Here is a 21,165-nt window from a genome sequence, read left to right as displayed (position 1 = left end):
CTGCACTTCCAGCTGCAGCAACGGGTTAAGAGAGCAACAGGTGTCAGGATTTTGTGATGATTGCAAATGTAAAGAAAAAAGAAACTAAAAGGAAAAACAACCAGCATGTTTCTATAAACTTTTTTTTTTGTCTCATACTTTCAACCTGCATTTATGTGTTGCTTTAGCACAGAAAAAATATGGAATCTGAATAACCTTCACTGATTTCAGTCTGATTCCATCTCCTTATCTCTTGCTATTATTCTCTCTATTTCATTACAGCATTAGATGAAACCACGTAGGTGTCATAGGTGTAGGTACAGTGCACCCGACCCACAGACACACTTTCAAAAAAGAAAAGCTCGCGTTTTTTTTCTGTTCTTTTTGACAAGCAACATCAATTCTCATTTCTGCTCAGTTCTCCCTTTGTTTTTGCTTTCGAAATTTTGATATGCTGCCGATGGCTTTCACTTTTAAAAGGAAGATGATGTTTTCCGAGGTCTTAGCTGTCTAATTTAAGGTTTGAACTAGGCACTATCTGTCATCAACTTACAGCAGGAGAACTTCATAAATCCTACTCTAGTGCTCTTGAGCCTTGATCTCTACAATTATTCACTCTCTCAGCCCCATATGTTCTCCTTTTTAAAGAAGTAAATCTTCATAAGCTCAGTACTTTGATGTTTTTTTATTATCATTTCTCCATAAAAAGAAAACTGGCAACCATATATTTCCTCTCTCCAATTCCATTTTTCCCACGGTTTTAAAGATCTTCATTGTCAAACCTTTTCTTCAGATTTTATTATCAATTTGGAGACCCTATCCTCGATGTCCTTAAATCTAGGCGACATTTTCATCAGCATACTAGTGATACATGAATAGAGCAAACATAGATTCACGAGTTAGATTGGGGCTCATGTAACTACACTGGCCAATGCGATTCACAAAAAGCTACTGTTTCAGCCTTTGAGCAGGAACAAGTTCCTCAAGTTTGGCCTCTCTGCCATTAAAGCAACAACTATAGAATGGCATTGAGGGAATGAGAACTTAGAGTGGGTTTTATAGAATGGTGACGAAACTGGAGATTTGAAGGGAAAATGATGGGTTATGGGAGTTGACCGCATTGTCATTGCCCCGACCATGTCTCAGTTCTACTGCGTTACAGGATGCCATGCAGAGAGAAGAAGATAACAAAGTGTTACGTGTGTAATATTCAGTGATCCAAACATTATTGGCACTGCTTGGCAGGTTTGGGAAGGGAGGACGCTTAGCAGGGAAGGATAGCAAGGTTCAGCCTGTAAATATGAAAGAGGCATGGGTAGCTTGGTTATAGTGGGAAGCTTGTTAACAATCTTTAATTGCAGGAAAGTCATTCATTTCTCATTTCTTTTCACATAAAACTCATGCAGACTATTACAGGTATATATAGCTGAAGATTACCCCCAGCTGCCCCTGGTGGAATTATTGTGTTTAATCAAAACGATGTGTTTAAAGGAAAATATAAAATGGTGCAGTTGAAATGGCTTAATAAAACGGTGTATCCGGTAACGGTTACTTAATTTGAATCTCATATCAATCCTTTTTTTCTTCATCTTTGGTTGGTAACAATCGCCCCTCTTTGAATTCAACCTTGTCCTCAAGGTTGAAACTAGGAAACCTCATGCTTCATTCATCAGTGAATTCCCACGTGACATCAGCAGGAGGTAGCCCCTCCCAATGGACTAGAACTTGGGTGGTAGCTTTGTGATTTTTTCTTGCTAAACGTTTGTCTAATTGTAATGTTTTGAAATAAATGAATTGGAAAATACAATAAAGCCCTTGAAGGCTTAAAAGTTGGAATAAATGAATGAGGGGTATAGTTGTAATTGGATAAATAGTTGATATATATAAATAGGAAGTAAAAAAAAAAAAGGAAAGAGTGATCTGAAATTTTAAGAGAGAACCGCAGGAGTGAAGTGAGAAGAAGAAGAAGAGAAAGGAGGGGAAAGTAAGGGGAAAAAGGAAAGGAGTTGGAGGAAATAAGTAAAAAGGGGTAAGATTATGCTTTAATGTGTATAATATGTTAATTAAGCTTTAATTTCAGTTTTGATGAATGTTAGGGTTTTGAGAATTTGTGTTTTGGTTTAAATTGATGAATTAAATTGAATGTTAGGGGTTGATTGTTGTGTTTAATTGATGATTTAGTTGATTATGGAAGATTGTGATGATTTTGAGTTATGAATTGTGTAAATGGTGAAATTTGAGTGAGAAATCAGGGGAGAACAGTGGGTTCCTGTTAAAATTCTGGAATGGAGGTTGAAGATGACAAAAATTCAATTTGGTCCCTCAATTTGTGAAAATTATAGTTTAGTCCCCGAACTTTGGAAAATTACAAATTGGTCCCTGGAGCATATTCCGAGATTCTGAACAGAATAACATATGAATTATGGGTAGAATTACTGTATAGATAAGAGAATTTAACACTTTCAATTTGGTCCTTCAATTTAACAAAAATTACAATTTGACCCTAAAAATTTGGTAAAATTCCAGAATGGTCCCTGGAGCATAATGATACATCCTGGACATAATTGAGGATTAATTAAGGTCATAATTTCATTATATTCATGGATTTATGGCAAATTTCAGTGTGGTCCTCCATTAGATGAAAATTACAATTTGGCCCTAAAAATATGGAAAAATTCCATATTAGTCCCTAGCTGTAATATTAGCTTTTTCATATTATTTTGATGAATAATTAAGGGTTATTTAGTGAATTATTACCAATTTTATTAGTTGTTTTTATTATGGATTAGATTTCGGAGAAACCGTTAGATTTTGGGTTTTTGAGAAAATTAACTAATTAGTTCAAAAACATATAGGGTTACGGTATACACCCTTAGCTAAGTGTATTAAATAGGTTAAATGTTCTTTCGAGTCGTTTTTGAATATGTCTCCTTTGTATTTAGATAATCCTGATATTCTACCGGCAGGACGTCAGTAGGATTTCCTTCGGTTTCAGCTTGTGAGTGCTGTTTGCTTTTGAGTCAGGTGAGTGGATAATTTTCCATATGCATGAGAAATAGTATAAGTATTTTATTTGTTAATATGAATTGAATCATGCTTCTTGATAATATATATGTTGATTATTATCCTTGTTATGATAAAGCATGATCAGTTATTGAATCTGAATTCTTGATATGAACCAACATATGTTTTGAATTGACTTCTGAATTGATAGCTCCTCATTTGATTGATGTCATGAGTTGAGCTTTGAGATATGAATATGTTTGTTTGATTACGATTGTGAACCTATGGTATGTCAATCAGAATACCCATGCTAACAGGGTAGCGTTAGTCTTTGTGCACATCGTATCTGAACCCTAGTTGGTCGGGGGAGTCACCAACCTGTGTGGACTGATCATCCCACAGTACGGAGCCTCATGCTCATTGCATTTTGATTTTCTGACGAACTTTACCATATAATCTTCTTGTTATGGCCTATTTGAGAAACTTTCTATAAGAACCTAGAGCCATACTTGTATATATATTTCTCATTACTGTATTACCTCATGTGTGTATATTGAACGTTATCTACTCACTGAGTTGTTGAACTCACCCTCTCATTATTATTCTTTTCAGGCTTATAGCTTGATAGCAGGTCACTTTTGTTGAATCTTCTGAACCTGCTTTTTGGTTGTAATTTGTACATTCCTTTTTGTCAAGTTAGTGCTCCAAAACTATGAATTATATTAACTCTTGTATTAAGACAATCGAATTATGTTATAAAGTTAGTTTTGTTGTTAATGTTGCGTTGAACTCTGATTGAGTTGTTTAAAGGATAGGTTTGTATGTAAGTTTGGGTTCGCATAGGTTTGGAACCTTGGAGGGGAACCTTACTTATGTGCCGGTCATGGATCCGGAATTCGGGTCGTGACACTAATATGGCTCTTAGATGCAGGTAAGGTGTTGGCTATAGTGCCGGTAGGGTCTGTTGCACTATCTGGTTGCCCACATGCTTCTTAAGCTGAGAGACGTGGAAAACTAGATGAATCATGAAAGATGGTGGCAGATTGAGCTTATAAGCCACTGTTCCCACCTTTGCTAACACCTGGTAAAGACCGTAATATTTTGCAACTAATTTATGTGAAACTCTAACAGCTGTATATTGTTGTCTGTATGGTTGAAACTTGAGATAAACATAATCTTTTACCTCAAAACTTCAATCACTCCGCCTTCTGTTTGCAATTGTAGTCATTCTATGCTGAGTTGACTGTAGATGTGACCGGACTCGCTTAATCAGGTTTTCTTTAGTAGTTAGATATGCATCCACTGACTCTACTGCAGAATCCCTAGGAAAGTAAGGAATGTGTATGGGAGGAGGAACTTCGTATAACACTTCATAGGGTGTCATCTTAGTCGCGGAGTCATAATTGGTGTTGTACCACCATTTTGCGAGGGGAAGCCATTTTGCCCATTGATGAGGATGATCACCGGTCATGCATCTTAGGTAGTGTTCGGTGCATTTGTTGACAATTTCGGTCTTACCATTAATCTGCAGGTGGTATGCTGTAGAGTAGTGAAGATCCATGCCTAGGATGTTGAACATCTCCTTCCAAAACCTGCTAAGAAATACTGGATCCCTGTTGCTAGTGATAGATGTTGGTAACCCATGTAGTTTATATATATTGTCTATAAACATCTTGGCCACCTTAGGAGCAGAGTAGGGGTGATTTAGTGCAAGATAGTGAGCATACTTACTGAACCTATCCACCACCACCAGAATAACATCCTTTCCCTCATACTTGGGTAGGCTTTCAACGAAATCCATATTGATGTTGATAAATGGTGCATAAGGGATAGGCAGTGGCTGTAAAAGACCTTGGCTAGCCATATTTTCATATTTGTTTCGTTGACACACATTGCATTCTCTGACATGTTGTTTTATGTGTTTTTGTTGTCCCCACTAGTAGAATAAACCTCCCACAATCTTAGCAGTAACCATCATGCTCGAATGCCCCCCATAGTTGAATTATGAAACATTGAAATAAGTTTACCCCGTAGTTCCTGATTATTGCCTACCACTATCATTCGTTTCCTGTTAAGATGACCATTAACCTACGTATAGTGTGGATGAGAGGTTGGAGATTGCTGCAATTCATAAATGAGAGTTTGGATGATGGGATCATTTTTATAAGACTGCACAATCTCCTGTATAAAAGTTGTAGAAATGGTTGAAACTGTTAATGCATAGAGTTCTTTACTTGGAATCCTAGAGAGTGCATCTGCAGGGACATTCTCCTTTCCTTACTTGTATTCTATGTCATAGTCATAACCCAAGAGTTTGACTAACCATACATGCTGAGCAGGAGTCGTTAGTTTCTGGTGTAGGAGGTATTTTAGGCTTATATGATCAGTTCGGATGTGAAAGTGTCTTCCCCACAAATAATGTTTCCATTCAGTGACTACTTGTAGGATTGCCAGCATTTCCCTCTCGTAGACAGACATGATTTGTTGTTTTGGACCCAAGGATTTGCTTATGAAAGCAATTGGATGACCCTCTTGCATTAAGACTGCCCTGACCCCTGTTAGAGATGCATTTGTTTCTATCACAAATTGCTTGTTGAAGTCAGGTAGAGTTAATACGGGGTTGTCATGAGTTTCTTCAAGAGTGTGAATGCTTGTATTGCTTCCTCATCCCATCCTAAGGCCTCCTTTCTTAACAGATTAGTTAAGGGCTTAGAAATGTTGTCATATCCCTTAACAAACCTTCGGTAGTAACCTGTCAACCCTAAGAACCACCTTAGCTGTTTCAGATTTTTAGGAATTGGCCAATCTAGAATTGCCTGAATCTTGAGAGGGTCAATTGCTACCTCTTGTGCTGAAATGATGTGACCCAAGTATTCTACCTGCCTTATGCTGAAAAAACATTTGTTAGCCTTGGCAACTAGTTGATGCCCTTTTAATAGTTCCAGAACTATCCTTAGATGTTTGTAATGATTAGTTAAGGAGCTGTTGTAAACTAATATCTTATCGAAGAACACAAAAAATGAACTTCCTTAAATGACCTCTGAAGACTTTATCCATGAGGCTCTGAAAGGTGGTAGGGGCATTGGTTAAGCTGAAGGGCATAACCAGAAACTCGTAATGGCCACTATGAGTCTTGAAGGCTATCTTAAACTCATCCCTTGTAGACATTCGAATTTGGTGGTACCCTAATCGAAGATCGATCTTGGAAAATGTTATTGCGCCCACAAATTCCTCTAGAAGCTCTTCAATCATTGGGATAGGGTATTTGTCTTTGATAATGAGTTTGTTTAAGGCTCTATAATCGACACAAAACCTCCAAGTAGAGTCTTTTTTCTTCACCAGAATCATTGGTGATGCAAATGGGTTGTTGTTGGTTCTAATAATTCTAACTTCCAGCATTTCTTTTACCATTCTCTCAAGAATACCCTTCTAAAGTCCAGAGTATCGATAGGGTCTTAGATTGACTGCTTCACTATTTGTTTTCAATGGAATTTTATGATCGTGAGCTTTAGGTGGTGGCAATCCTTTCGATTCATGGAATAATTCCTGGTAGGATTGCAGGAGACTTAACAGATCAGTATCCTTGATGTCAGGAATCAAAGTGGTAATTGTTCTTGTGCATGTTGCCACTTCTTCTCCATCTTCAACCTTCATAAGACTACATAAGAAGTAGTCGGCCACTTGCCCCTGATTGCCCACTAAGAAACTCAACTGTTTTAGTTCAATGGTTTGGAACTTGGGTGGATTCTCTCCTTTAAGTAAGACTCTCTCCCCTTGCCAATCAAAAGACATCCATAGTTGCATAAGATGTCTCCTAACATGGATAGTCATTGTATTCCCAATACCATTTTGCAGTTGTTGAGGTCAATGATATAAACATCTGTTTTGAAACTTATCCCCTGCATCTTCTACCTAAGTCCCCTGCACATGGATTTGCATACCATCTTCTCCCCATTGGTTGCTTACACTATCATGGGTTTTATGGTTGTTAGCTGGAACTGTAGTTTAATGGTTAGGGTGGTGTTTAGGAAATTGTGGATGCTGCCTGAATCTATCAGAATATAAATTATAGTCTTATCTATTTTGCCATTGACCTTCATAGTATTAGTCCCACGGTTCCTTCTAAGGCATTTAAGGAAATGTGATGTGTGAGCTCCCTTTCATTAATTTTATCTTCGGTCACCTCTTCCTCCATTACTCCTTCTTCCTCCAAAACACTTAGGGAATACACCCTTTTATTCTTACATCGATGTCCAGGCACAAACTTGTCATCGCACAAAAAACACAGCCCCTTCAGTCTTCTACCCTCAAAGTCTTGGTTGCGAATGGATTTGGTGGGTTTGGTATAGGTTTTTGTGTAGCTACTGCCAGGGTTATTAGTCCATGGAGTAGGAGTGGTTTTTTGTGGAGCTGTATAAGGGTTTGTAGTGTTGGTTGTGGACTGTGATGGACAAGTAGTCGTGGCTGGCACAGGATGGTGTTGGAACGCACCGGGTGGTCTCTTGACATAGGCTGGGGATCTTCTGTATGTTTAGGTATTGGCTTGTAATTGAGACAGGTTACATGCATGTCTAAGGGTTTTTGGTTTGAACATCTTGATTGTGTTTTTAATCTCTGTTTCCAGTCCCCCTAAGAAGATTACCAGGCTTATTTCTCGCTTACTTCAGCCTTGTTCCATAAAACATCAAAGTCCTGGATGTATTCCTCCAACTCTCCCCGTTGCTTCAACTCCATTAATTCCTTTAGAGGGTCTTGTTGGCCTCCAAACCGATAGCAAATGGCTTCTACATAATCCTCCTAAGAGGACTTTTGGTTTCCCAAACTCTTAAGGAAGTTTTGATGCCAATAAAAGGCAACTCCATTAAGATAATAAAATGCAATTTGTAATTTCTCTGAAGCAGCAACCTCTTCTATCTCAAATATTATGTGCATTTAAAAAGACACTTATACACATCTTCCCCATTGAAAGTAGGGAAAAAATGTTTGGGTTTGTATACCTTATAGGACGACATTCGATCCTCACGAGGCTCCTTGTTCCTGACTTCCATTCCCTCCATACTAGGTACTAGCCTCTCAGGGTTGTGACTAGAGCTTCTTGGAGCTTGAGAGAGTTTCAACATGGTAAACTCTATTTGATGTGCCATGGTTCTCATCATGTGCCTTATATCATTAAGTTGGGCCCCTTGGTTCTCAATGGTTTGATCGAGCTTTAGACTCTGTCCCTTCAGGATGTCTACCAGTTGTTCATACTTCTAGCCACTGTCCTGTTTGACTGCTGCAATGGAGTCTTCTATGCATTTGATCTCCGTGGTTCTAATGTCTGGTGGCATGACTGTATGTCGTTGATAGTCAGCTCTGATACCACTTATTACGTGTGTAATATTCAGTGATCCAAATAGTATTGGCACTACTTGGCAAGTTTGGGAAGGGAAGATGCTTAGCAAGGAAGGATAGCAAAGTTCAGCCTATGAGCATAGCAGAGGCATGGGTAGTTTGTTAACAATCCTTAATTGCAGGAGAGTCATTCATTTCTTATTTCTTTTCACGTAAAAACTCATGCAGTTTGTTACAAGTATATATAGCTGAAGACTACCCTCAACTGCCCCTAGTGGCGGAGCCACAGTGGGTTAAAAGGGGGCAATTGCCCCCTTAGTTTTTTTTTTAAAAAAATATTAATATATTAATGGGTGTTAAACTATTGATTGGAGGAAGGAAAGGCGTCGTCACTCCTGTTAAGGACCAGGGCAAATGCGGTAAGGCTTCTTTTTCATTTCTCACATGAATATAGATTCATCTTGGTATTGATTGGAGGAATATTGATGCGGCGCCTTTCTCCGCCTTTTTTTAAATACTGATATTGTTAAACAATTTTTATAGCCTACAGGTAAGGAAAGTTGTTATACGATAGTTATTGCTATAGGTAAGGAAAGTGTGTCTATATATATAATTACAGCTCCCTAATTTTCCTCATTTCCCCTTTTGTTTCTTTATCTTTCCCTGTAGGTTTTTTTTTCCAGCAGTCGTTCCTACCTCTCCTAGTCTCCTACATGCAAATTTATTATCAATTAAGCTTTTTTGCCTTTTCCTTTATACTTTAGGTAAATTTTCTTCATCTTTTCTATTTGTTTTATTATCTAATTTTAGTTTTATTCTTTTATAATTAGTTATTAAAAATATTAGGGTTTATGATAATTTATGGGTTTTGTTATGAATATGTTCACAATAAATGTTTAAATCTAGTAATTTAATCAATTAAATGTTTCTTTTCTTATTATAAATAAATAAATTAATAGTCATGCAAAACCACTATTTTTGACATCTCTTGCATTGATATAGTAGTTTATTGAAATTTAATATTTTCACATGATTTATTTGTATTTTGTAATAGGTTTTGATTTTGATAAATTGACATGTATTTTGCTATTAATTTCATATGGAAGATTTAGAATTATTGTGTAACTCAATTGACTTTTGTTTAATAGTGAATTATTGTGTACTTGTGTTAATTATTATGTAGACACTAATGATGATAAAAATTCCAGCAGGTTCATATTAAATTAACATGTCACTAGACAAGTATTTCAAGCGTAAATCCCTTGAGGATGAGGAGTCAATCAAAGCTTCAAGTCATGTAACTCAATCAAGTTAAAAGAAAAGTCATATTGAAATCAGCCCCGATACTCTCCTTGCTGACCTTGGCTTAAAAAGACCAATTTATGAGGTCCATATAAATGATAGGGATGATGCAATCCGAAGAGCTTATCTACAAAAAGGTCCTTGTCAACCTTCACACTATGATTTTCTTCAAAAAAACATTTAGGAATGTATCAAAACTACGACGCTTTAATCCGGCTTGGTTTGGTGCATACCCAACATGGTTAGAGTACAGTATAGCCAAAGATGCTGCCTTTTGCTTGTATTGTTACCTCTTCAAGTCAAAAGGGGGTGTTGATTCGTTTGTGGGTGATGGGTTTTCAAATTGGAAAAAAAGGGAAAGATTTGATCATCATATTGGAAAGTCTAATAGTAGTCACAATGCAACTTGGATAAAATATGAGAATTTGATGAATGAAAAACAAAGTATCATGACTTTGTTGTCTGAGCAGACAGTAAAGAGTCAAAGTGATTATCGAACTTGATTGAATGCTTCAATAAAGTGTGCTCGTTTTTTGTTGCACCAAGGACTTCCATTTTGTGGTCATGATGAATGTGAATGTTCAAGCAACCAAGGAGATTATCTAGAGCTCTTGCATTTCCTTTCCAAAAATAATGAAGCTATTAAAAGAGTTACTTTCAGTGAAGCTCCTAAACATAACAAATTGACTTCTCCAGATATTCAAAAAGACATTACTCAAGTTGTTGTAGAGGAGATTACAAATGTGATTATCAAAGATCTAGGTGACTCATTATTTTCAATTTTAATTGATGAGTCACGTGACATATCAATCAAGGAACAAATGGCAGTTGTTATACGATATGTAGACAACAATGGACATATAATTGAATGTTTTCTTGGCATTAAACATGTGTCAGATACAACTGCTAGCTCACTCAAGGCAGTTATTGAAGCTTTGTTTTCTAAACATGGGCTAAGTATATCAAGATTGCGTGGTCAGGGATATGATGGAGCTAGTAACATGCGAGGTGAATTCAATGGCTTGAAAGCACTTATTCTAAATAACAATCCAAGTGCATATTATGTACATTGTTTTGCTCATAGACTTCAATTGACTCTTGTGGCTATTACAAAGAAGCATAATGAAGTTGGAGATGTCTTCAATTTTATTTCTAGCATTATAAACATAGTTGGAGCATCATGTAAGAGGATGGAGGTGATTAGAGAAAAACAATATGCTAGAATTATTGAAGGGCTTGAAAATGGGGAAATTTCTAGTGGACGAGGCTTGAATCAAGAAAATTCTCTTAGAAGGTATGGTGATACTCGTTGGGGCTCCCACTATATTACAATTATTTGTTTACTTGCAATGTTTTCATCGGTTCTTGATGTGCTTGAGATTATAAGGGAGGATGGGATGAACTCAGAATAGAGAACGGAAACGGTCGTTTTAACAGGTATTATGGAATCATTTAATTTTTTGTTCATGCTTCATTGTTTGAGAAGGATACTAGCAGTTACTAATGAGTTATCACAAGCATTACAAAGAAAAGATCAAGACATAGAAAATGTTATGAGTTTATTGAAAACATCAAAGGAATGATTCAAATTGATGAGAGAGAATGATTGGGAATCTTTACTAAAAGAAGTGTCATCTTTTTGCATCAAACATGATATTGATATTCTAAACATGGATGATGAGTACAAGCTTCGTGGGCGTTCAAGACAAAAATCTCAAGGGATTACAAACTTACACCATTTTCGTTATGAATTGTTTAACAATATCATTGACATGCAACTTACTGAGTTAGATGATTGTTTTACCGAGACGAGTATGGAGTTACTTTTTTGTGTGGCATGTTTAAGCCCAAATGACTCTTTCTCTACTTTCAACAAAGAAAAGCTTATTCGTCTTGCTCTTTTTTATCCTAGTGAATTCTCTATAGTGGACCTTATGGTACTTGGTGACCAACTTGATATGTATATTATTGATCTACATGGTGATGATGAGTTCTCTGGTATTGAAGGTATTGCTAGTCTTGCAGAGAAAATGGTAAAAACAAAGAAGAATTTGATATTTCCATTAGTATATATGCTTATCAAATTATCATTACTTCTACCAGTTGCAACTGCTATAGTGGAGAGAGTTTTTTCTGTTATGCATATTGTCAAGAGTAGATTGCGGAACAGGATGGGAGATAAGTAGATGAATGATAAGTTTGGTTGTATACATTGAGAAAGATATCTTCGATAAGATTGATAATGAAGCTATTATGAAGTGGTTTCAAAATATGAAAACTCGAAGAGAACAATTATAATGTAAGTTTTTTCATTTTAAAAGTATTTTTATATTAATTTTACTTGATATTAATTAATATATATGTTTTGAATTGATTTTTAATACATGTCTATATAATATAGTATTTGTTAATAATTTGTCCCCTCATTTAAAAAACTCTGGCTCCGCCACTGACTGCCCCTGGTGGAATTATTGCGTTTAATCAAAACGTTGTGTTTAAAGGAAAATATAAAACGGTGCAGTTTAAATGGCTTAATAAAACAATGCATATCCAATGACGGTTACTTAATTTGAATCTCATATCAATGCTTTTCTCTTCTTCATCTTCGGTTGGTAACACAAAGTGTTCAAAGAGATTAGTTACGAAAGGGGCTGGGGGGTTTCTTAATTTTCAAACAGTTGATTTTCCTCATAAATTACTGTTACATGTTTCCCTCACTCAATTAATTAGATTTTTCAACTTTTCTTCTCCCGATTCAATCCCTTGATGTGTTGTGTACTCGTATAGTTGTGCAGCACTCACCATTATCATTTTTCACTCTGCTCCAAAAACAGCCAAAAAAACCCTGTGAATATTTTTGGCCGGTGGGTTTGGATCATTCCATTTCAATCGAATGGAAGAAATCAACTTTTGTTAAATAAAAAAAGACTTCACTCATTGAAATAAAATAGTTAACTTTAAAAAAAAAATGTGTTTGGATTGAAGAGCAAGAATATAATAAGAGAATGTTTAAGATGAAAATAACAAAGATAATATATAAAATAAACTTCGTATCTTGCAATTTTATTTTACTTTTTTTTCTAATGGTCGCTTGCTCAGGTTATCCAATCATCAACAGAAAGATAGGGTTAAAGTGGGGTTGGAAAGGTGGAGTTAGTGATAACGTCACATGACGCCTGTCGGACTTCTCTTCATCCCAAGAAATTCCCCACCTTTCCGATTTCCGTAACGGCTATGCAATCAATATAGCCGTTGTACCTTCATTTTTATTTAAACGTAGCTGCCTTTTCGATCATTCCTCTGTACAAACCTCAAAAATCAAAATCATTGTTACTCTCATTACAAAAGTCAGCTGCAAGGTACAGCAGAAACAAATCAATGGCTAAAGCAATGGCAGCTCTCTCTCTTTTGCTCCTACTACTTTACCTCAGTTCAGGTATAATGTCTTATCTCATAGGTACTTTATAGGGCTGATGCTGTAGTCATTGCTTTTCACTTTCATGCCTACTTCCTTTTTTGAAAGCACAATGTGGAGGGATTTCTTGTGTCTTTAGATCTGAGGTGGGTCTATATATAATGATTACAGCAATAAACTGATCAGTTTCTTGGCAAATGGCCTGATTCTGGGATTTCTTCTCTGTTCATATTTTTGCAGGGGAGGATTCGGTCATGGCTAATGAACAGGTAGTTAGTACTATCAACTTCTTTCTTCACACACAACACAATACAAAGTATCGTATCCACCTGCGTTGTCCTTATTCAGAGAAATTCTCATTAACCATAAATAATATCACAGAAAACTTGGTGTGTGGCCAAGCCATCGTCAGACCAAGCAACTTTACTAGCGAATATCAACTACGCATGCGCTCACGTGGATTGCCAGATTCTACAAAAGGGTTGTCCTTGCTTCTCTCCAGATAGTCTCATAAACCATGCATCCATAGCCATGAATCTGTATTACCAATGTAAGGGAAGGAACCACTGGAATTGCGATTTCAGGAACTCTGGCCTCGTTGTCGTGACTGATCCAAGTAAGAACTCCATGAATGATGCAATATGTTAATCTGCTGGCAGTAATCATGTCATGCTTACGACAGTTTCTTGTGTCAACTTGCAGGTTATAGTAACTGCATCTATGCCTAATCCCTGGTCCAGGAAGTAGCATTTAGCCCATTGGAAGTTACAATAGTGGTGCCTTTTCTCTTCTTGTTTGAACTTGTATTTCTCATTTGCTGCTACTGGCAATATATGTATTGCTGCGAAGAAGCAACAGGATTAAATCTGATATACTTTTTTTTCCAATGTTGTCAAGCCTCGTTTAGTTGCTAATCATCTTTCAGAGTGCATGAACCTGATAAGGAATCCAAGCTTGAATCACAAGCTCATCAAGGATGTAAATACGTGAGTGAAATGAGAAGAAAAAAAATCACAAATTCACAAGTGCTTTACCTGAACATAAACTATGACAGAAGAGTGTGTGGGTGTGGGATACAATTAGTAACTAGCGATGTCTTAGGTTAAGTCTTGTAAATTGGGATTGCTAAAATTATGTTTCGATGTTGCTTAATTATGTTTTGGTGTTGGGTTAGACTGTTAATGGAATCCATCTAGATCCCTGTTTGGTATAAAAAAAAATAATAATTAAACCCTTTTCTTCATAAATATTTAGAAATAAAAACTACTCATTAACATCAAGAACAACAATTTTCTTGAAAAGTGACTAAACTGATAACTTTCTCTCTTCTTACTATTTTCAATGAACTTTCTTTTTCTTCTCTCTAACTTAAGCTAAGATGCAAGAGAATGAATCTTTGAATCAAGATTGAAAATTTAAAAAATATAGGACTGTAGAGAAATAGACAAGAAAGTGCAAGAATTAAAAAAAAAAAACCTTTTTCCAAGAATTTTAAATTTAGCATGTTGTTTATCCTTGTTGTACTCATCCTTTTTGTTTGAATTTTATCCATCCTCAACAAATTTTGACAAATTCATCATCAAATTACGCATATAAAGCTACAATTGACAAAAAAAAAAAAAAAAAAAGGTTTAAAGACAACTGGAAAAAACACTGCTACAGTGTTTTTGCCCAGTAATATAAAAAATACTATCTTTTTAATTCACTTCCCTTCTTTTCAGACCTCTCTATCTCAGAAGCTGGAACTCTTGAAATCCCAATATATTCGGATTGTGAAGTCATATTCATGTTATCACCATGCATTGTGAAAGTGTACCACAACGAAATTGGCGAACAACTGCAAATTTATGTGGATGTGAATTTTAATCATTCACACTTATTATGAAAACACTGCAGCAGGAGTGCTTAGGAACCTGATAAAAGGAGAGGAAGCATGGCAGCATTTTGAATAAGTAATCATTCATTGCATGAGCGATATTCTGGATAAGAAATTAAAATATGAAGTTGAACACGACTTTAAGATGATGGCCTGCTTCAAACATGTTCAGCAAATGCAGAAATGTTCATCCATAAAACTGGGCAGTGCATAACTGTAAAGGAGAACTGGAGATTTCCATAAGAACAATTGAATCAACACGAGCAGAAAGAAGTCATTTTACTTGCTATCATTATCAGTGTCATTTCTTCCTTGAATAAGTTGTTATACTGGAGAGATGAAACCATCACGTGCATTTGGTAATTGAATCAACAATGAAGCTTGAAGAGTCTCAGACGACCACCGTGAGAAATTTGAATCCAAAATCATCGTTTGGTTTCAACACATCAAGTAGGACTCTCCAAACATACATAAACAATCACAACAGAGGAAGTGGAGTGTGTGAGGGATCAGACCAATTTACTAGTAGCAATGCGCAAGAACAAAGCTTGAGTCTTTTTTACACTAAATTACAATACCGGTTAATAATTTGATCAGGTTATTTTAGAAGAAATGCACATCTCTCAGAATTATTTTCTTCATTGACAGATATCAGTCCACTACTTTTAAATTTCAAATCGTTCATCACAGAGATGTGCAATGTTCAATCTAGCATTGAACAATAAATTCTGATGAGCTCGACCCAAGAAAATGAAAGCACGCGTAAGCAACCGTTTGAATCTAGCATTGAAAACATATCTCAACTTTCTGAAAATTTTTTCCTGAATCTTTTTGATACGTGAACATATCAGCTAAACTTTGCTTTGGTCATAATAGCATAATTCCACAAAGGCATTTCAGAATCTGTCGGCAAACAAAGTCCTCTGTCCCAAACTAAACTTTTCCATTCAACAAACTCATTTAACAGGACATGATTCAGCAATGAATATCATAGTATAATACTAGCAATGAATATCATATAATAGTATAATAAACGGTGTAGAGAGCGGTGTGATGATTTGGACATTGCCGTGGAAGGCTATCAACATCCACTAGGAGGCGCCATACAACTACCGGGAGATGCCACACACGCCGTTCAAAAAACACGGGCTCCCCCAACTTGTTGGAACGTGCTCATTAGTTATTTACTATAGATAACACTATGCATTAATAAAATATTGATGAGTTTTAGTTTTATTTATAATTTCACATGGATACGAAACAGGAAATTGCAAGCCAGTATGTTATAGCAAACAAGCAAGTGTGTGTAATCTTCTACAAACTTAAGATGTTATAAATAACCTGTACAAACAAACAAGAAAGATCAAATGTATCCCTCAGATGCATTATTCATCAAGCAGAATCAGTCCACTACTTTTACTTTTAGTTCTATTCTTCATAGGGACACAAAGCAATATCACCAGAAAAGCAATATCAAATGGAGCTATATGCACATACACAATTTCATTCAAGAAAACCACAAGTTTTCCACAGTTTATCTTGGACAAGCAAATATTCCTTAACTTCTCCATATTGGGAAACAATAAAATGATTCACCAATCCAATTCACATTGTAAAATCCATCAAAGCAAACGATGGAATCTAAAAGTAAAAAACGGACGTTTCCAATGGGTCCAAATCATGAACTTTTTATGCCATTTTGAATGAACCCAGTAAAGAAAATCCGACTTAAAGCAAAACCCAAGACTTTGTTTAACAAGAAAGCTACTTTGCAAACATACTGAACAAAGAAATGACATAAACCAAACAGAAAAGGTGGCACATCCCTCAGAATTGGTTAGTGATCATCAATGGAGATCAGCCCACTACTTTTAATTGAAAAATCAGTTCATTCTTCATAGGGATACAAACCAAATGGAAAATCTCACTAGTAGAGTGTTAGCGAAGAAGGTTGATTAGCTTTTGTATTTGTAGATAGAAGTACAAAATGGCAGCGCTTGTGAAGAGAAGCTGACCCAGATTTTAGGTTTTAGACTGTAGAGGCACTATATAGTATATACAGGGAGGGAAATAAGAGGATAACTTCCATTTTAGTCCCTAAAGCATGAGAAAGTTACATTTTAACATAGAACACTTGTAAGAAACCTTTTTTAATCATTATATATAAATAGAATTTAAAAAGTTGATAGAATAGTTAAGAATATTTGTTGTATTTCTTTATTTTTTAAATTTAAATTTTATAATTAGTATCCATTAAATAAATTTATTTTATTTTTTAAATAAATAGATTATCCCAATAAATGATTCCTCACAACCCACTACAAGTCTCTTGTCCTCATTTAATTTATTTTTATAACCAAAATAAAGCCAAAGAGGCTTAAAATAAAGTGCATTTGTGGTTTAATACATATAGTAATTCTCTATATTTTCTTTTCAATGACAAGGGAATAACATCTTACAATCTAGATTGAGAAAAAAAATATAATTGAAATAAAGAAGAAAAATTGAAAATATTTAAATTCAATGACAAAGCAAACTAAGAAAAGTCATTCAATGCCCCCACGAGTAAACCTGTTATAAAAAAATCATTATTTGTGTAAAAATCTCTTGGTCTTTGGACATTTAGGAACCTCTAAAAACAAGCCATGGAGTCACAATTGAAAAATCTGGTGTTTGGTCTCTCTTTTTTTATTATTATCGGCAGTTTTGTTTCTAGTGTCAAAGCTTAAACAAGTGAAATCCATGGAAGAGTTGTTTATGATGTTTGTGGTGATTCTTTTTATATTGGACCTGAAGATCAAGTTTTAGAAGGTCTCTCCCTCATCTCTCTTTCCCGCTTTATTATTTGGTTTTATATCTAACACTAATGTGTTCTTTAGTTCAATTTTTCAAATGGGATTTTGTGTTTTGTTTCCTGAAATGTAAAAGTTTAATTATTTCATTGATTTTTGCAGGGTTCAAGTGATTACTTAATGGGTTGGTGATTATATTGATGTTCTTAGTTAAAAATTGTTTCTTTTTTTATCAGTGGATGGTTACTGATTTGTTTGTGAGTGTACTTGCACTAGTTAACTAAATCTCAATTTTAAAGTTGTTGGGGATGGTGGTGATGGCTAATGGGTCCTTTTTGTTCTTTCTTTTTTGTTCCAGGTCCAAATAAATTGTTTATTAGTTTGATTGGATGAAATTGTTTCTATTTGTGAGTGTATTTGGATAAAGTTAATTCAAATTGTTGCTAGGGAATGATGAAATTGTGCTTTCTTTTTGTTTTTATGGTAGAAATATTTTGTTGTTTTGTTGTGATCACGAGTTTCTTTACTGTACTCTTTGTGTATTAGCTACATCATTATTGTGGTTATGGTTTAGCAAATGTATGTTAACAAATGTTTAAAACAAATATAAAAAATAAAAGAAACAAAAAACAGGATGTAAATCAAATTAAGGAGTTCCACCGTTAGTTATGGTAGCTTGAGTTTGGCTAAAGATTTGTTTAAAAAAAATAAACTATTTTTATCAAAATATACCATTTGAAACATATTTTTAATGAGAAAGAAAGTGGGAAAGATGATTAAAAGCTTGTTTAATTATTAGTTGATGATGTTAAGAAATCCAAGAATATAAAATAAAATATTATTTGGTGTTTGGGATATAGGTTGATTAATATGTTAAAGTATTTGGAATTCTTCTTAATCTAATTAACTTTAAATTCACTAAGAAGGTCTTGAATACATGTAATAAAACAGTCTCAATCAGAGGATTTAAAAATTATTTGATGGTAAAGTTAATATCTTTTGAAAGAGAAAAAAAATACAAGAATATACTAGAGAGAGATGCTCTGAAAATATAAATGACATAAAGAAATAGAGATTGTGAACATTTGTTCTAAGGGTTTCATAGTATATTTATAGCTCATGAGTCTTATTATTTTGTGAAAAAAAATGGTATAATTAACCTGATAACATTTAATGAGGGTTAAATATCTCTTACATCTATATTAATGTTTGATGGGAATATGATGGGTTTTTGAACGACTTTAATATACTTTAAAATGTGTAGAGAGATTCAGAGTTTCAAACGTCAAATATAGCTAAGCCTATAGAGGCTAAGTTGTTCCCTAAGGTTTATACCGAAGAGAGATTGGTCATACCCTTGGACATATCAAGGAATGGTCATTACCTTGAACTTGGTAGATTGCTAAGTCCAAGTGTCTTGGATATGACATGTTTTCCAGACTCACATGACCTCGGACTTGGTTGACTGCTAAGTTCAAGTGTCTTGAGTCTAACATGTATGTCATACCCATATTACCTTGGACTTTGCTGACTATAAAGTCTAAGTGTTTTGGACATGGCTGATTATCAAGTTCAAGTGCCTTGGATCTCGTATATGTGTCAAACCCACATTACATTGGACTTGACTAACTGTAAAGTTCAAGTGTCTTAAGTCTATCATATGTGTCAGACCTGTGTTCCTTAAACTTGATTGGTTGCCAAGTTCAAGTGCATTGGGTATAACAGGCATACCAGACCTACATTCCTTGGATATGGCTAGCTACCACATCCAAACGCCTTAGGTTCGGGGTACGTGCCAAACCCACGTTCCTTGAACTTGGCTGACTGTTAAGTTCAAGTGTATTGGGTCTGAAAAGTGTGTTAAATCCACGTCACTTTAGGCTTGATTGAATATCAAGTCCAATCGTCTTGAGTTTGGCAATCATATCAGACCTACATCACTTTGTACTTGGCTGACTATCAAGTTTAGATATCTTGAATTTGATGTATTTATAAGATCCATATGTTTTAAGTAACCAAACAAAATCTTAATAAAAAGTTGAATTAGTAAATTGTGTGAGGTGACCCAATTTCCTAAAACAGTTGTATATAAAATCAAAAACAATGAAATGAAATAAAGCATGAATAAGTATGGATAGCACCTGTTGACAAAAGAGGGAGCATTGGATAAATCCCCAAACAGTAGAACACTAAATGCAAGATAAACCAGCATATAGAACATACTTATCACACCCGAGCTGGGGTTATCTCGATTAAGAAGCTAGGTTTCGGATTATATGGGTGAACCTGAATTAACCTAGAAAAATTTTAAAAAAATATTTAAAGTTTTAATATTTCATATGAAAAAATTAAGAAAACAATCCATGTAAATATAGACTATACATGTTATAAATAATGAAATTTAAAAAATTGTTTCAAAAGGTTTTTTTATTTCACATTGAAAAGATACTATGTTAATACGTTATCCTTTTAAGTTGAAGTATTTAAACCAAAAAAAGTTGCTTATCCCACATTCAAAAAACATCCCTTTTTTTCTTGTGAACATAAAGTGTATGTGTGTGTGTGTGTGTGTGTGTGTGTCTAGTGAACTTTGAAAATGGTTAATACACACACACACATTGAAAAAAGTGTATATAAACCAAAAAATAGTTAATACGTTATCCTTTTAAGTTGAAGTATTTAAACCAAAAAAAGTTGCTTATCCCACATTGAAAAAACATCCCTTTTTTTCTTGTGAACATAAAGTGTGTGTATATATATATATAGTGAACTTTGAAAATGGTTAATACACACACACACATATAAGGAGTCTCTGGCTAAGAGAAAAACACATTTGAAAAAAAAAAAAAAAAGATGCCTCAACTGGGTTTTTTCGAGTCGCCCAGGTCACAGGTCAACTAGGTTTTTGCTCATCCTGATCTTTTATCTTACCCAGACCGGTCTAGCCAACAGGTCGACAGGGTCGACCCACTGGACTGGTCGGGTTTAATAACTATATACTAAAGCAAGGACCCTATGCATTTATAATTTAATCTACTCTTCTTACCAGACAACCTCACCACTTCATTTCTTCATCCCCCTTCGATCAATGAGAAAGCATAGGAAAGCAGTTTCCAGGGATTCTGAAAGAAATAGAGCACCAAACGTAGAAAGTAGCAGTGCCACAAATTTTTCAGGACACGGGAATATGTGATTGCAGACAACCTAAGCTTTGATTTCGCTCCGAGATATTATGCATGCAGAAGAACTGAAGATGTCAAGGTAATAATCTGTAATCTGGATATGTTAATTGTTCTCACCTTCTTGTTTGTTATAACTTCATATTATTTATGATACATTGGTGCACTAAAGACAAGTTTTACAGTTTTCTTATACAACTTTCTACATATGTTGCATGCATTACTTGTTTATGTTAATTTTTGTCCTGATTCTTTCAATTTTTTAATAATAACTTAAAATTTTAT

At 35.0% G+C, this 21,165-nt stretch overlaps 1 protein-coding gene, 1 long non-coding RNA gene and 4 other non-coding genes across 7 annotated transcripts; 2 read left to right on the top strand and 4 right to left on the bottom strand.

The window, feature by feature from the left end:
• Positions 1-1,709: 1,709 nt before the first annotated feature.
• Positions 1,710-11,421, top strand: LOC140956174 (uncharacterized). The gene is made up of 4 exons (XR_012171265.1): positions 1,710-2,008; positions 2,922-3,003; positions 3,595-4,066; positions 9,528-11,421. It is a non-coding gene; the product is annotated as an uncharacterized lncRNA (long non-coding RNA).
• Positions 11,422-12,788: 1,367 nt separating this feature from the next.
• LOC118063571 (glucan endo-1,3-beta-glucosidase) lies at positions 12,789-13,920 on the top strand. 2 transcript variants are annotated; one of them, XM_035077635.2, is made up of 4 exons: positions 12,802-13,054; positions 13,274-13,302; positions 13,415-13,649; positions 13,736-13,920. In XM_035077635.2, the coding sequence occupies exons 1-4, from the start codon at positions 12,997-12,999 to the stop codon at positions 13,759-13,761; spliced, it is 348 nt and encodes a 115-aa protein (XP_034933526.1). In that variant the 5' UTR covers positions 12,802-12,996; the 3' UTR covers positions 13,762-13,920. The 2 variants fall into 2 exon arrangements, with proteins under 2 accessions (XP_034933525.1, XP_034933526.1); XM_035077634.2 differs by having other exon boundaries at positions 12,789-13,054; positions 13,415-13,920.
• A 1,330-nt stretch (positions 13,921-15,250) lies between these two features.
• LOC118027511 (small nucleolar RNA Z161/Z228) lies at positions 15,251-15,348 on the bottom strand. Its single transcript, XR_004683835.1, has one exon. It is a non-coding gene; the product is annotated as a small nucleolar RNA Z161/Z228 (small nucleolar RNA).
• A 178-nt stretch (positions 15,349-15,526) lies between these two features.
• On the bottom strand, positions 15,527-15,604 carry LOC118027513 (small nucleolar RNA R21). The gene has a single exon (XR_004683837.1). It is a non-coding gene; the product is annotated as a small nucleolar RNA R21 (small nucleolar RNA).
• A 675-nt stretch (positions 15,605-16,279) lies between these two features.
• Positions 16,280-16,355, bottom strand: LOC118027507 (small nucleolar RNA R21). Its single transcript, XR_004683831.1, has one exon. It is a non-coding gene; the product is annotated as a small nucleolar RNA R21 (small nucleolar RNA).
• Positions 16,356-16,730: 375 nt separating this feature from the next.
• On the bottom strand, positions 16,731-16,815 carry LOC118027512 (small nucleolar RNA R21). The gene has a single exon (XR_004683836.1). It is a non-coding gene; the product is annotated as a small nucleolar RNA R21 (small nucleolar RNA).
• Between the last annotated feature and the right edge of the window lie 4,350 nt (positions 16,816-21,165).

Source organism: Populus alba, chromosome 1, assembly GCF_005239225.2.
Source record: "Populus alba chromosome 1, ASM523922v2, whole genome shotgun sequence".
NCBI lineage: Eukaryota > Viridiplantae > Streptophyta > Magnoliopsida > Malpighiales > Salicaceae > Populus > Populus alba.
Note: the sequence above shows the minus strand (reverse complement) of the source record. Positions and strands in the feature narration are given on the sequence as shown.

Coding starts and splice junctions, on each gene's coding strand:
- LOC118063571 (XM_035077634.2), top strand. CDS start 12,997: ATGGCTAAAGCAATGGCAGCTCTCTCTCTTTTGCTCCTACTACTTTAC. Junction 13,055..13,273: donor ACTACTTTACCTCAGTTCAG/GTATAATGTCTT, acceptor ATATTTTTGCAG/GGGAGGATTCGGTCATGGCT. Junction 13,303..13,414: donor CGGTCATGGCTAATGAACAG/GTAGTTAGTACT, acceptor ATAATATCACAG/AAAACTTGGTGTGTGGCCAA.